Raw genomic sequence first — 16110 nt, 5'->3', positions numbered from 1 at the left:
TTTTGAACCCCTGGCTGTAGCTTTATGAAGTAGCAGCAATATTCAAGGTGTAATGGCAGGTGAAGAAGAGCACAAGCTCTTGCTTTACGCAGATGATATTTTAATGATTTCTGGTAATCCAGAGTTGGCAGTCCCCGAAATGTGTGCTGTGATAGACCTGTTCTCTGAGGTATCAGGATATTCAGTCAACTGGTGTAAATCTGAGGCCATGCCTCTTTCAAGGATGTTCCCCGTACATCTCAAAAATAATTGGAAGTTTAGGTGGGAAACCAGAAGGCTTAATATTCTTAGGCATCCAGTTGACACCAGGTCTGGAAAATATATTGGAGACCAACTTATCACCTGTTATTCAGAAAACCCAGATATTGCTACAGAACTGGGATAAATTGAAAATCTCCCTGATGGGGAGACTTAACCTGATAAAAATGATTATAACTCCTATGATTAACTATGTTAGCTGCACCGTTAAACTTTCCTCCCACACTTATCAAAACCTATAATCAGATGATAGAAAAGTTTATTTGGGCTGGGAAAAAACCTTTATTCAATCAGTCAAAACTTCATGCATTAAAAGATAGAGGGGGGTTATCTTTACCAAGGATAGACTGGTATCATCTATCTTTTTCTCTGTCTCATCTGGCTAAAATACACCTTCCTCCAGCTAAGATCCCTTCTTGGGTCAAAATTGAGCAGCAGTTGGTACATCAGTTTTCTGCTGAGACATTCCTTTAATAGACAGACAGTCCGGTTCCAATTAAAGATCCAGTGCTGGTCTTTAATGGAGAATCCCGGCAAAGGGCACACCAAAAAAAAAATCTGGTCCATCATTAACAGCTAGATCCTCCTTATGGTATAATAAAAGCTCCTAATAGATAAAAAAGAGTATTGTTTGGCATAAATGGATTGGAGATGGCATTTACACTATTAGAGATGTGATGAATGAGGCAGGATTCAGTTCATTTGATGAAATTAGAAACAAATAAGCTGGGTAACTGAATTTTGGATATTTTTATAAATTAGACATTGCATCCTTGCAAATAAAAAATATTTGCTCCAAGGGAACACAGGCATTCAGGAGATTTCACTTAAGATAGAACAGAAAACTAAGGGAGCATCAAAATTTTATGAATATATTAGAAGCACACAAGTGCCAAAACTGGATGGTTTGAAGAGGCGTTGGGAGAGGGACCTGAATCAGGAGATTTCAGATAACTGGAAACAAATATTTGCATCATGGTTTTGCCATTCACGTGAAGCACAATCACAACTACTTGGTTTTACAGTAAATAAAATACCAGAGACATTCTCTATTCAGCAGGTGAAAAACAAGAAAAAAGAAATACCAAAGAAAACAAGGGAAAATATTATGCAAATTTTTATTTGAATTTACCTTAATCTATTTTTTGTGATGTTTTCTAAATCATGTTAGAAATTTTCTAAATGTTAAGCTTTAGATAAGAAATAGTGGTTTTCTTCATTTGAATATTAACTGAAAGAAAATAAAGTATGTCTCCTTTTTTCCATCTTCTGATTGTTTTCACCGTTACAATTTTGATAAACTAACATTTCTGGTCCCTCGTTTGCAACTATTATTATAAGAAAATAGCATCCATAATACTTATAGCAATCATTTAAATCCTAAAATCACTTTGTGCACTTATTTCATTATTCAGACTGGACTTGGATGTCAGTGTCACAAGAAAATGCACATTTTAAAATACTCAGGATTTGAACTGAACGATTGGCCATAAAAGTAAAAAAAAATCACAGCCTCTGATGATGAATAGATTAGAGGTAAAGACTGTATAAATAATCAAAACGTTTCTTTCTTTCCTGACTCCATCAGATTACCTGGAGGATGAGAGTCAAATTCTTGAAAATCACAGGCTTGAACGTGAGAGACAGCAAGCTTTGAAGGAACAGAAACATAAGAGGATGGTGAGGGAGGCAGTGGACACCACAACCCCCCCGCCATCACAGGAAGAGGAAGAAGAGGGTCCACAGGAAGAAGTAGTGACTGATCAGCTGGTAGGAGGTGGGGAAGCAGCGGAGATGGAGGCTAAACCGACCCATCAGGCCAAAACTGGAATAGTGGTGGGAAGAGGCCAGTGGCGGGGCCAAGGGAAGCCTAGCATTGTGGGAATGAAGATGCGAGAGCAACCAGAGGACATAGTGGATCTGGATTCATTCATCAACGAGCACTACAAGGCACAGGCGCTGCGAATGGCTGCCTCCAGGGTCAAACAACGCACCTTACAGAGGAAGGTGGAGCAGGAGCCGGAGCCCGTGTTTGGGCTTGGCTTGGAGCTGGACGCCGGGCTCGGGATGGTTGGCCTGCAGCCGGTGGACACAGACTTTGAGCCTGAACAGAAAAAGCGTATACGGAAACGAGACCTGTCCGGCCAGTATTTTGAGGAAGAGATTAAGTTAAATCACAGAAGACGCGGGATGATGTCGGCACTGAGCATTGGCTTCTCCAAACTGGACATAAGCTTATGTGTCATTCTTTACTTCTTGTCCTGTATGTGTCTTCTAGGCATGTACCTCTTCTTCAAAAACCGCCTCAGGCTACGGCGGGCTAAGGTAGTCTCCCCCTAAACCAAAGTGCAGAAAAAATATACCTAAATGGGCAATGGTAAGCATTCATTAGGGTCATCAAGGCTAAGATTTAGGTTAAGGGGATGTGTCAAGATTAGTGCCATCTTAGGACGTCCACTTAACTGTAACCTGCTGCCGTAGGAGGCAACTGTGTGTTGTAGCCTCAGTCTTTTAGAAGTGTGACTAACCTAAGAGGAGGAGGAAGAAAAAAAAAGAAGTGCCTTCAAATCTTTAACTAGCAGGTATGTTATCCCACCTAACACTTGACCTGAGATTCTCAGGCAAAATCAATTCATATAAATCATAAGTCTACATCTCTGTTTGGGGGTTGTTGTGAGGGGTTTTGCCTTAGTTTGGATTTTTTTCAGATGCTTTAATTGTGTGACCACTTATGAAGGATTAAACCTGATAAAACATGGAGATTTCATTTAAATGAAGTTAATGCAACTAATTTTATTTCACTAAGAGATTCTTGTTGCTTTACTCACATTAATGTCATTTCTAGCAGACATTTTTTTATTTCTTCAATTTTTTTAATATCTCATTTAAGAGTGAAGGCATCCTCCACTGCTACTCTGTGTACCTTTGACCCCAAAGCATAGCTTCAATGCAAATTATTTAATATCACAAAGTATTTTTTGAATAATTTAAGCACATGGGTGATTATTTAGTGATGTGAGAATATTTGTTCTGTTGTATCTTAAATGCAAGTGAACTTTCTCCTGCAGTTTTGTGTTTAGTTTCAGTAGTAATCATGTAGTGTAAGAGGAAGTCCCTTTCTTTTATCTTCAGTTTGTCAAAGGATGAGTTATATCTATTTATGAAATACTGTGAATGGATGTGTAGTTCAACACTAAGTGCCACCAAAGAGGAGCAAATCTCCTCTATTCTTCAGCTCTTTTCAAACGAACACTACATGAATGTTATGTCTCAACTTTGAAAATGACATCACACTGCTGAGTCCAGATAACAGCTGCTCTGGTTCTTTTTGACGTGTTGTGGAGCAACACAAATCTTCACACTGGACCAGGTGTTGAAATAAGCAGGGTTTGATTTTGCCTTGTGTCCACAACATAGAATATTAGATTGGAAACTCTCAAAAACACAGTTTTTCTCATGGCGTGTCTGAATCAATAAAATTATTTTTGATAAGGACTTATTGGTGTTCTTTCCTCACGTCTTTCACCCAAATCAACTTAAAGCCTCAAAATGAAAACCATTTCACTTTATAAAAGTAGTTCAAAGCTCTTCTGAAGTTTTATGTCGTCTATGAAACAGACTGCTGTGAAAAAGGATGCATTTTTATGAATTACAAAAACAAACTGGACCTTCAGCTCAGATGTTTATAATTTATGAAGTTATTTTTGATGCCTGAAAAAGTGACAGTGGGTATAGGTAACAGATGAAGTGATTGACAGCAAATTAAACAAATCAATCAAGACCACAATGATCCAGATCTTTACAACGTGTTATTATCACTGCACAAGGGCAAACGTGTCATCAAACTAGCTGGAATTGATGCCTAAACCTTTCAAATTTAAAAAATGTTTAGTGTTACAGGTCAAAAATCACCATCCGACATGGTGACCTGTCAAATGCGTCCATACGTTGTATTAGTTTTTCCATTAAATACTAAGGATAAGGATACTGTGACAAAAAACTAAACAAAAGTTTATTTGCTAGGACTCTTTCTGAACAACCTCATCTACAAAAGTCGCCAGCTTAAAGTCACCAGTTAACATGGCCACTAATTAAACCAATACAGCATAGTGTTCAGTTCATGCAGGGATGAAAATGATGCAGAAACAAACAAGACCAAAACAAGGCTGATGACTTTTCATCTCCGAAGGCCACTCTCATAACCGTTCATCTGATTCGCTGTATACAGTTGCAAGAAAAAGTATGTGAACCCTTTGGGATTTCTTGGATTTCTGCATAAATTGGTCATCAAATGTGTTCTGATCTTCATCTAAGTCACAACAATAGACAAACACAGTCTGCTTAAACTAATACCGCACAAAAAAAATATGTTTTCGTGTTTTTATTGAACAAAATATGTAAACATTCACAGTGCAGGGTGGAAAAAGTATGTGAACCTTTGGATTTAATAACTGGTTGACCCTCCTTTGGCAGGAATACCCTCAACCAAACATTTCCAGTAGTTGCAGATCAGACCTGCTCAACGGTCAGGAGGAATTTTGGACCATTCCTCTTTACAAAACTGTTTCAGTTCAGCAATATTCTTGGGATGTCTGGTGTGAATCGCTCTCTTGAGGTCATGCCACAGCATCTCAATCGGGTTGAGGTCAGGACTCTGACTGGGCCACTCCAGAAGGCGTATTTTCTTTGTTGAAACCATTCTGTTGTTGATTTACTTCTATGCTTTGGGTCGTTGTCCTGTTGCATCATCCATCCTCTGTTGAGCTTCAGTTGGCGGACAGATGATCTGAAGTTTTCCTGCAAAATGTCTTGATTAACTTGAGAATTCATTTTTCTGTCAATGACAGCAATCCGTCCAGGCCCTGAGGCAGCAAAGCAGCCCCAAACCATGATGGCCCCTCCACCATATTTCACAGTTGGGATGAGCTTTTGATGTTGGTGTGCTGTGCCTTTTTTTCTCCACACATAGCGTTGTGTGTTCCTTCCAAACAACTCAATTTTGGTTTCATCTGTCCACAGAATATTTTGCCAGTAGTGCTGTGGAACATCCAGGTGCTCTTTTGCAAACTTCAAACATGCAGCAATGTTTTTTTTGGACAGCAGTGGCTTCCTCCATGTTGTCCTCGCATGAACTCCATTCTTGTTTAATGTTTTACTTATTGTAGATTTGTCAACACAAATGTTGGCATGTGCCAGAGATTTCTGTAAGTCTTTAGCTGACACCCTAGGATTCTTTTTCACCTCATTGAACATTCTGCGCTGTGCTCTTACAGTCATCTTTACAGGGCGACCACGCCAAGGGAGAGTAGCAACAGTGCTGAACTTTCTCCATGTGTAGACAGTCTGTCTTACCAAGGACACATGAACATCAACACATCCAATCTCATCACATTGACTGGACTCCAGGTTGGCTGACTCCTGGCTCCAGTTAGCTCTTGGAGAAGTCATTAGCCTAGGGGTTCACTTTTTTTAACCCTGCACTGTGAATGTTTATATGTTTTGTTCAATAAAACATTAAAAACATATTTTTTTTGTGCGGTACTAGTTTAAGCAGACTGTGTTTGTCTATTGTTGTGACTTGGATAAAGATCAGAACACATTTGATGACCAATTTATGCAGAAATCCAAGAAATCCCAAAGGGTTCACATACTTTTTCTTGCAACAGTATTTCAGAACAGAAATACACGAGAAAACATACATAATAAGATGAGATAAAAGTTGTGTTTAGGGTTAGGGTAAGGATTAAGATACCAAAAGTTAAAAGCCTTACCTGCAAAACCTGATTACAAGTATCTAATAAAGCTGAGTAAACAGGCTGCCTACAGCAAAAAGCTTGCCCTCCATGAAACATTAAAACTCAGCAAGCATAGCTTACGAGGCTCTGTTACCTGTGTAAGCTACATAGATAACAGAGCTAATGTTCACGTTGCTGAAGCTAACAGCTACATTGACCCCTCTCGAAACAAAAGTGCAAATGGTGTGGTCTGACCACTAGTCATCAGCCTGAGCTGTTATGACGTTACTATGATTATTGATGATATGAATGTTAGTTCTCATCACAGCATTAACATTATTGTAACCTCAAGTGTGACCATATTTGTAGTTTACATCCCACACATCAGGTATACAGCCTTAGTTCTCTCATGTGCCATCTAGTGATGCCTGCATGAGTGAGGCATAGTGATGCATCGACAAGTACACTTACAAAAATGCTTCACGCAGCTGGACGCATACCCAAACCCAAGGTGAAACAATAAGGTGTATCTCTGGCCTAACATGTTAGGAATGTTATACCCACTTTGTCCACAGGGGGTGCCAAGTCAACATAAAGCAAAAACCTTACTGGAGCTTTCAAGAAAGGAGGCAAACTATGAGGCTCCCTGCATTGGCTAAGATGTCAGCATTTTTTAATATAAACTCTTTGTTTAATCTGGCAACAAAAAAAATCATCTTGTTTTTGTTTTGACCCAGACAACAGGACATGAGGCCAGGAAGACCAGGATGTCACATGTAGAAATGGAGGGGGTTAAAAAATCCAAGGTTGAAGGAAAAAGCCTGTTGCCATCTGCTGTGCAGCGCAAGCTAAATCCTAACAATTTCATTGGGATTATAGCAAGTGAGTAATCCAGCTTTCCTTTGGGACTACAGGGAGAGATTACCCTTGAGGATTAGCTCCCCGCAGATAATAAACTTTATTAAAACGCAATCGGCTTTCGTGGGGCTTCTTTCTTCCCTCACACACTTGGAGGTGGGTTCTGTGGGGGAGGTTTGGGAGGGATCCCGTGGTTAGGGGGGGACCATGGGGTGAGATAGTCAAGGAGGGGTGGATGAAAGAGGGAGGGATAAAAGGATGGATGGAGGGACGAGGGTTTGATGTTGTACGGATTACAACAAGCCCATCTGAAGGACAACCGATGCTTGATCTTGAGATTTGTGTTTCCTAGAACACCGCCTTGAATTCCCTTGACTCCTGCCCCTTACCTTCACCCCTTCACCCACAACTCCTGCCCCCCACCACTACCCACACACTCTGACCTTACCTGAAACTCAAAATCCCACTATGACAGGTTTTGATAGGGAATTAGTTTAGTTAAGGCAGTTGACTTCAGATAAAACCATCAATACTGAGCAGTTATAGTTGTATGACTTACTAACTTACTCTGATACTTTGAACTAGGCCCTAAATGACACATTAAGATTGCTAAAATTCATGAGAAAGAGACAGCAATACTTATGAATTTTATTTATTTATTTCTTAATTATGATCAAAAATATCTCTTAATTCTTTAAATTAGGCTGAGCTTTTTTTTTTAATTCTAGGAAACTGTCTGACTAAAGGAGGAATTACTAGTCCTCAAACTTTTTCTGTATTTTAAAAACTATCTGGCATGTAATGTTCTGTTTTTTACTGATTAAATCATGACTTGATGCTTGGTCTAAGTGCCTTTCTCCCACACCTCTGATCTGTTAATCTGTTTAAATGTTTACCTGTGTTATAGGATTGGAGTCAGCGATGCTTCGTGCTGCTTACTCTACAGAAGCCCTCTATCAGTGCCTGCTGGATCCTCAGTGAGCTGCAAGTGTTTTGCTGGTTCAGACTAATGATGGTTAATGAGGAAGTTGGCAGCCATGTAATATCTGTCTGCGGCTTTGCCAAGGCAGAGGTGAGCGGTTCACATCGAGGACAGGGGCTTCAAATCTAAATCAAGACACGTTTAGGGGTGCTGGGTCTTATTTTGTCTGAACTCAGGAACAGAGCTGGATATGAAATGATGCCTATAAAAAAGTATTTACCCCCTTGGATGTTTTACCCCTTTATTGATTTTATAAATCAATCATAATCAATATAACGTGGCTTCTTTGACTAAAAAAAATACCAAAAAAAATCCTCTTTAATTTTAAAGTGAAAACAGATTTCTACAAAGCAATGTCAATTAAACAAAAATATTTAAGGTAAAATAAGTAACTGCATAAATATTCACCCCCTTTAACGTGACTGACCTAATTCAACAGAGGTCCAGCCACTGGTGCCAGTATTCTCACAATAAGTGAAATGGGGATCACCTGAGTGCAGTGAATGTGTCTCAAGTGATTTTAGTATAAAGGCACTTGTGTCTGGAAGGTCCAGTGACGGGTTAACCATGATTCCTTGCTACCATTACACCATGAGGTCAAAAGAACTCTCCAAGCAACTGAGAGAAAATTTTATTGAAATGAATTAAGTCAGGGAATGGCTAAAAAAATTTCCAAGGCACAGAACATCCCCCAGAGTTCAGTTAAATCCATCATCAAGAAATGGAAGGAATCTGGCACATGTAAATCTGCCTAGATCAGGCCGTCCTCACAAACTGAGTGACCGTAAAAGAATAAGAGAGGCCGCCATGACACCTGTGACTACTCTGAAGGCGTTACAAGTGGGTTCTTTATCAGTCAAATAGAAAGCCATTGTTGCAGAAATCTCATTAAATCTTAACTAGAGTTTGCTAAAAGGCATGTGGGAGACTCCATGCCCAAGTGGAAGAAAGTTCTTTGGTCTGATGAAACCAAAATGATGCTTTCTGGCCAACAGACAAAACCTATGCTTGATGGACACTGAACCCTGCAAATCAACAAAAACACACCATCCTGACTGTGTAGCATAGTGGTGGCAGCATCATGCTGTGGGGATGCTTCTCAGCAGCTGGCCCCAGAAGGCTTGTAAAGGTAGAGAGGGAAATGAATGCTGCAAAATATAGGAAAAGAGAACTTCAGCTAGGGAGAAGATTTATTTTCCAGCAAGACAGTGGTTAATATGGTTTAATATGGATGGTTTCTTTCTTCTTTACTATTCATTCATACTTGCCCTATGATTTGTCAGTCATTAATACATAGTGAAGAAGACAAATAGTTTCTGTCATGTTTGTGAGCGTTGTGTTATTTGTACTTTATAGTCTTTAAGGAAGTGCCTTTATCAAAGCATGTGCTTTAATGTACAGCTGTGTAAGAGGTTAAGAATAAAGGAGGATAGGTTTTTGGCTCTTTTAAAAAAAGAGAAAATTTAACATCAGTTCTGTGATGACTTGATGAAGTTTGTATGATAAGACCAAAGCCTGCAGATTGAATTGGCTTTCTCTTGTAAGAAACTATCACCTTCTGATTACTATTTCGCTAAAAAAAAAAAAAAAAAAAGGCCAGAAAACCAAATAAACTTTTTGTGTTCACTCACTACTAAACTAATGTTGTGCACTGTGATGTTGTGTTATGAAAGCACAGACTGAAGGGTAAAACCCTCTCTCTGCTGCCCTGTTGTTGTCTTCCATAAATTAGACAATGTGGGCTTTTTATAGTCGTTCCTCTCCTGCATGCTCTCTGCTCCATGTTTATTACCTCTCTGTATTGATATTAAAATGCAGGAGGGGCTTGATGCATTTTTCTGTCATCTCTCTTTCTGACTTTAATAATACTATAAAGCTTCCTGCTGTTGGGGAGGGTCGTGTGTGTGTGTGTGTGAATAAATTATGAAAAAGAGGTTAATATATGGTATTGGTGTATATCACATCCAAACTAAGCCAGATCCCCTTTCAGGTTTTAAACATTCAGCCTTTTAAAAGAAAGGAGTCAAGTAGGGTCACGTCTATCTCATTTTACTGCCCCTCCCCCTTTCATGTGCACACTTACATGCCGATCTCTCAAACATCTCATCCCTCCATCAGCACATGGTGTAATGTGTGTTCTGAGACTGGATTTAGGCAAGTTTGTAGTTTTTGGATCTAGTCTGTGGACGGGAAAGTGTGCAGAAGCCGGGGAGAATCAATAACTTCCTATCAACTGCACTTAAACTTTGATCACTCCTTTTTAATTTCAACTCAAGCCTGACCTTTTCCATTCTGTTTCATGCACTTTTATGTTCAGCTGTTTGCACACAGCTTACAGGAAGTGTAATTTAGTCATCTGGAGTAGATCCAGCTCCTGTCAGTCATGTTGTGTTAATTCACTCGGCTGACATGCTGCTGTCGGTGGAGTGGCAGATTCACACCTCGCTTTCAGTGGAGACTCCTCAGTTCATGTCAAGGGTCTTTAAGGAGACCATGCTGGTGCTATGAGGGGCTTCAGGTCAGATTAAATACTTACCTTAAATGTAAATAAAACATATAGCTGTCTAAGATTCTCCCTCATGTAAATTAAAGTAGCAGTTAGGATACCATGCAGCTTTTGTTCAGTTAATCTCATGTAATTTACTGTTACTACTTTGAGAATTGTAACAAAGACTCAACGTACACTAAAAAACTTTATGGTATTTTGTGAAATGTTAAAGGCGAGTCATATTTAAACCTTTTGTTGTAGTTTGTGTCACACTAAAAAAATGATGACAGGCATAAATGATCTACAGGGTGCCATTAACAAATGATCCACGCAGGAATCAGTCATTTAAACTTTCCTTGTAGTTTGGGGGATTTTATCAATAAGATTATTTAGTTGATCGACAGATAGATTTATCTGAGAAATTAGGGTAATAGGGGGCCGTCCTCACTTCAAGAATGGCCTCCCGAAAAGGCATGAATTGCATCATTTGAAGACACCATATTCCTGTTAGGAAGATTAGAAGTATTTAATAACTTACAAACAGGACCTTTTTAACCTTTGCTAGGATGTATATCAGGAATCTGTTTTTGAATTCCCTACAGTTATTGACCTAAAAACTACTGAGATTGAAAAAAATGTCTGGGTTGGTTTAATGTTCGATTCATTTTACAGACATCAACCCGTCACCTATTATTAGCAATTATCATACATGATAAACACCTATGTTTAGTTTGTTCAGTTAAATTAAAACTTTGGTTTTCTTTCAGCTTCAGGGATTTTACTACCTGGAAATCCTAACTAAAGACCTTTTTTTTCACCAAACAGGACACATCATATTAGCAGCAAATTCAGAGATGGAGAATGTTACAGCCACAGGATTATTATTATTTGGCTAAAATATCTTAATCGCCCCCTTGTGGCTGTTTATGGTATAGGGACTGATCTCACTTTGGAGGCTAAAAATGGCATACATTGGAAAGAAAATAAAATATTAATAAAATATATGTTAATCGGACCAAAATTTCTCTTAAGTTTATTTGAATGTCTGGCCCCCCAAAGCGTTCATCAAGGAAAATCCTGGCCCGTGTACAAATGTAGTTGATGACCCGTGGTCTGCACCCTAACCTGGTCCCTCAGGTCATCAGGTGAAGGTCTTCTAGCTGTACCCAGAATCAAATCAAAGACCAGAGAGGGGATCAAACTTACTGAAGCTAAAATCCATCACAGGTGTCTCTACTTTGAAAACTAAACTCAGTCTAATAAGTTTACCCTTTCTCTCAAGCATACCACTAATTACCCTTGGTGTGGGTACATGTGATCATATATGAGGTTATTAGATGTGCATTATTTATGTCATATTCCTGCATGTCACTGACTGTAAATCTTCATTAACCATTCAAGTCTATCCATATATATTCCTCTGAGTTCCTGAGCTCCCTTGTTTTATTTGTTTCTCTAGGCGTTGGTGTGGACTGCCCCACTCCACCCTAACTACTACAACTATCAAGGCCAGCGTTACACCTATAATAAGGCCTCTGTATCTAATGATCATTATAGTTGAAAATGTTAATATTAGAATAATCACTCTATTATCAAACATGATTTCTCCTGCTAATACAACACTAATGTTAATCATTACTACTGGTATTGAAGCTCTGGATGTATGTTACTCAATATTGTTGCTCTGTTTTCTTGTCTCTACTTGTCTCTTGTTTTCTGAATCACCCCTCTAATCCTTTACAGCCCCAACATTGTGCACACATGGCTGTTCAGCAGAAGTCTGGCTCTGATCAAGATCTTGGAATTTCTGCAGTTAAATTACATTTTTGTAATTGTACTATTTCGCATTAACTTCTGTTTCTTTATGAGTTCTTGTTCTGGCCTGACCTGAAGGCTGAATGACCTGATGTTTGGCCACAGACCTGCTTTTATTTTGAAAGGAAATAAGGATCTTTACAACAGAAAAAGAAACTTGTAACGGATTGAAAAGAAAATAAGGGAACAGAAAACAAATTAAATGTTTGGTAACGCAACTTACAGATGACTTTTGACCTGTGCACTGAGCTGTAATATTTTTTTTAAGTGAAATGAGACGAGGATTAAGGTGGACTTATGTTGCATCACTGTGGCTGCAGGGAGATGCTGCAGTGGCTTAAGCAAAGTACTGTTAGAGACCCTAAAAAGATTTGTGATTTTTAAATAAATCAGTGCACTAATTATGGACCTTAATTAATCGTGATTAATGCATTAACTCAGACTGCCCTAATTTGATTTAAAAAAAAACGTGATCCCATTTTTTAAACTTAAATACTGAAATTCATTCTATTCCCTTACCTGGTTGGTCACTTTAATTTTCATAAGTTTAAAGTAATGAATGCCTTTGAATCATTTATTTGCTTTCTAGGGAGATTCCCAGACCCCCAACCCAACAATTATTTTATAATAATAAAAATGATTTGTGAAAGTACAGCCTCAACCCAGTTCACAGATCCATTTTCTGTCATGATATTTAGAATTGTTTTACATTATTTGTGAAAAGGTTAGAAACCTCCTTTGTGATTTTCTTAAAGCAGAGATAAACCTTAGATCATGCAGCTCTGTCTGTACAGTTGTAGCTCTAGTTATTTGAGTCAAATGAGCCCTCTACAGCCAAAAGACCGTGACAAAGCGTCGCTCTTTGACGACCTGTGATGAGAACGCGTTGCTTATTACCGCCTCGCGCTTGCAGCACAGGGCCAGGTTCAATCAGGGGAATTGGAAAATATAATTTCTGACGGGAATAGATTTGGTTTGTTCAACCAATCTCTTCTACTAATTACCCAAATGGACAGGAGCTGTCAGGAGACAATAACTATTCCCTAATAGAATTTGCCCCCCAAGTGCAATTTAATTTTCTCCTCCGTGCTCTCTGCTCAGGTTTCTGCCTCTCTCCCTCTCTCTCTGCTCCTCTGTCGGACAAATGCACAGAGACACGGTGCCTCTGCGTCCTCGTGTTGTGTTTTTTTTGTCACTGGATGTAGGAGAAAGTGTGGACTGACTGCTTCTGTTTGACTCTGTGAGCTTCACTTCAACCTGCTGACCAAAAAAAATCCGGGCAGCATGGAAGAGGAGGAGGAGGAGGAGGAAGGAGAGGGGAGATAGGAGGGAAACATCCGCCTCAGCTGGTGAGACTCGGTAGGTCTGCACGCTGCTCGTGCAAGCAGCAGTTTTATACAGTCACTCAGTTAACATGCTTTCACTTTGTAATAACACTGGATTACCCCTGTTTGCACACCAACTCTTTTTGACGTCATTAATGTGTTGTCACCATAAGTAAGACACATTTGGCTCTCGTGCTCTATTGATGTTTAATTTGTTCACGTGGGCGTGATTGACCTCTACAAAAATGTTTTTAAAATGAATGCATAAACGGTCTAATTAAACGCATAAAAATAATTTATGAAATGCTTTAAATAACTGTTGTTTTTGGGTCGTGATGGAGCAGCATGCTGCAGGGGTTTGGTGATGTATTATGCTCTATAAAAGGCTGCTCATCCTCTATGGATGGATGTGTTTCTGTATTTGTATCTCTCTGCTTTGTAAGATGGATCTGTGAATCTCAGATGTCAATGAGCTCGTGCACTGAAATATTAGATCTAATTAGAGGTGGCCGGGTCACCGCGGTGGGAAAGGAGTCGCCCTCTGCTTGAATTATTGCCACAGAGCTGCTTCCTCTGCTGCTTGTCTTTTTTCATACAGTAACACCTTCCTATGGACAGAAAAAAGACATTTGATCAAGCTCAGAAAAGACATTATTCCTCTTATTTGATCATTTTTACTCTTACTAAAGAGCTCTGGATTTTTCTGCATTGTTTCAAGGTCTGTAAATGTATTTAGCGTTGGGTTAAATTTGATTAAGTGTAAAAATGCGTTAGGACAATCGAGCGTAATAGTCATTTCTAGAAAAGAATTTTGGCGCTATTGTCTTTGCTAAAACTCCCATTTCAAAAATATAATCAGTGTCATATACTTCAGTATAACTATTTCCCTAAAAGGCCTAACATTCAGTCATTTAACTTACTTCTGCTATCTCATTTAGCTGCGTAAAACGCGCGTCCCAGAGTGTCCCACTGAACCAGATGTGTGCGCTCACATCTTTCCTCATTCTGCATTTTTGCATCCGTCAATTATTCTAATTGTGCTGCCCTTTGCTGACAGGTTAAGAGCATTTTTATCTGCATTGTTTTCCAGGGCAGCAAAAGGCTCTCGATTCCAACAATCAGAGTAATTGAATAGTTGAATAAATTGAATGATCTTAAGGGGAAAAGTGTATAATGAAAATAAAGTGGGAGCAGATGATTCTCAAGGCGCACGTGGATGGATGGACGGATGGACGGGACACCTGGCCTTTGGTTTGCAGCTTTTGTATGGGTTGGATAAAGTTCCTGTAATATCCCAGCCTCCTTTTTTTTTAATCAGCTTGATGCGCGTTTTCATTTTACTAAATTACATTTGAAACATTACCCGAGCTGAGGAGGGGATTATGGGATTTCTGGTCCCTTTAGTGTATAAATGGTGTGCAACAATAGAATAAACAGTGCGTTGTTGGAAAAGCGGGAAAAGAAGGGGAGGATAAATCAGAAAATGCTGGCTACGTCGTGATTCTTATTGGAACTGTCCGGAAGAGCCGCAGAGTTCCCCACAATGCACTGCTTTCTGTAATTTATGCACACGCCATGCATTTAAACTGCACACCTATGCATTTAAAAAAATGTATATTTGCACACAATTTTTCTTGACATGCATGCCCTTTCATTTGTTGGGTTACACTAATGTAACTGCACCTCAATTTGAGTTGGATTCCTGCGGTGATAGTTCGTTTGAAAATGATCAAATATCTAGCTTTTTTTTCTCCTGGTTCTTTAATGTTGAATATGACCTTAAAATTAACATGAGAGCAACATTTCCTTCAAAGTAAATGTCTATTGTTGTTCTTGTTGTCATATTTTGGACTACTATCATGTTGGATGAAACAGGTGCTGTGCGCACTGGGCCCTGCACTCCCTCTCACTGTTGATGCAAACGCTCTCCGTTGTTCCAGAACGCCATTGTGCGCTTTTCTTTCCTCGCTTGAGGTAAATTGGAAGCGAAGATTGAGTTCATCTAGCTTGAACTAGCGGCCCTCCAGAGGGAATATCTTATCCGAGGGAGCAGCCTCACAGACGATGGGCTCTGAAATGAACAGTGTCATGAGGACTGCGCCCAGACTCCTAATCCCACCTGTCACTGAGAGAGAAGCAGCTGCATGCATGGGTGCTGCTGCCACCCTGAACGCCGGGGAGAAGTCTGCAGGTCAGACAGGGGCTTTACTTTTGATCCCAAGGCATGTCAGCGGCAAATCAATGTGGCGTTTTCTATGGGGAGTTCATTTTAAAGCGTCTAAGGGAGAAAATCTTTTAATTTAATATTTGTAAACTTATTTTACATCTATTATATTCACAACAGCCTGCATTCGTCTTTTTTAAAAAATAAAAGATGCAGACTGATGGTTAAATTTCCAGTTTTTGTTGCATTTCTTCCAATAAACTCAACTACGTGGAAGAGATTAATGTCCAGCACTTGTAGGCCATGTCTGGACAAACATAATCCTTTTAAAGATTAAAAAAAATATAAATGAAGACAGTTCCTAATTTTCCTGGTTTCAGTAGAGCCTCCTCCTGCTGGCCCTAGGATCCTCCAGGAGCCACTGCAGTGAGCTATTTATGGTCTCCACAGGAACCAGGTCCCGCCTCTCCGGAGACATTTTCATA

At 39.4% G+C, this 16110-nt stretch overlaps 1 protein-coding gene across 1 annotated transcript in view; it reads left to right on the top strand.

The window, feature by feature from the left end:
* qsox1 (quiescin Q6 sulfhydryl oxidase 1) overlaps positions 1-3753 on the top strand; it is a 42566-nt gene extending 38813 nt beyond the window's left edge. The window contains exon 13 of the mRNA XM_041792101.1: positions 1847-3753. Coding sequence (XP_041648035.1) covers positions 1847-2598 — 752 coding nt within the window. The 3' untranslated portion in view covers positions 2599-3753. The remainder of the gene's footprint in view (positions 1-1846) is intronic.
* The last annotated feature ends 12357 nt before the right edge of the window (positions 3754-16110 follow it).

Source organism: Cheilinus undulatus, linkage group 7 (genome assembly GCF_018320785.1).
Source record: "Cheilinus undulatus linkage group 7, ASM1832078v1, whole genome shotgun sequence".
NCBI classification, from domain to species: Eukaryota; Metazoa; Chordata; class Actinopteri; order Labriformes; family Labridae; genus Cheilinus; species Cheilinus undulatus.
This window is presented reverse-complemented; position numbering and strand designations above follow the sequence as displayed.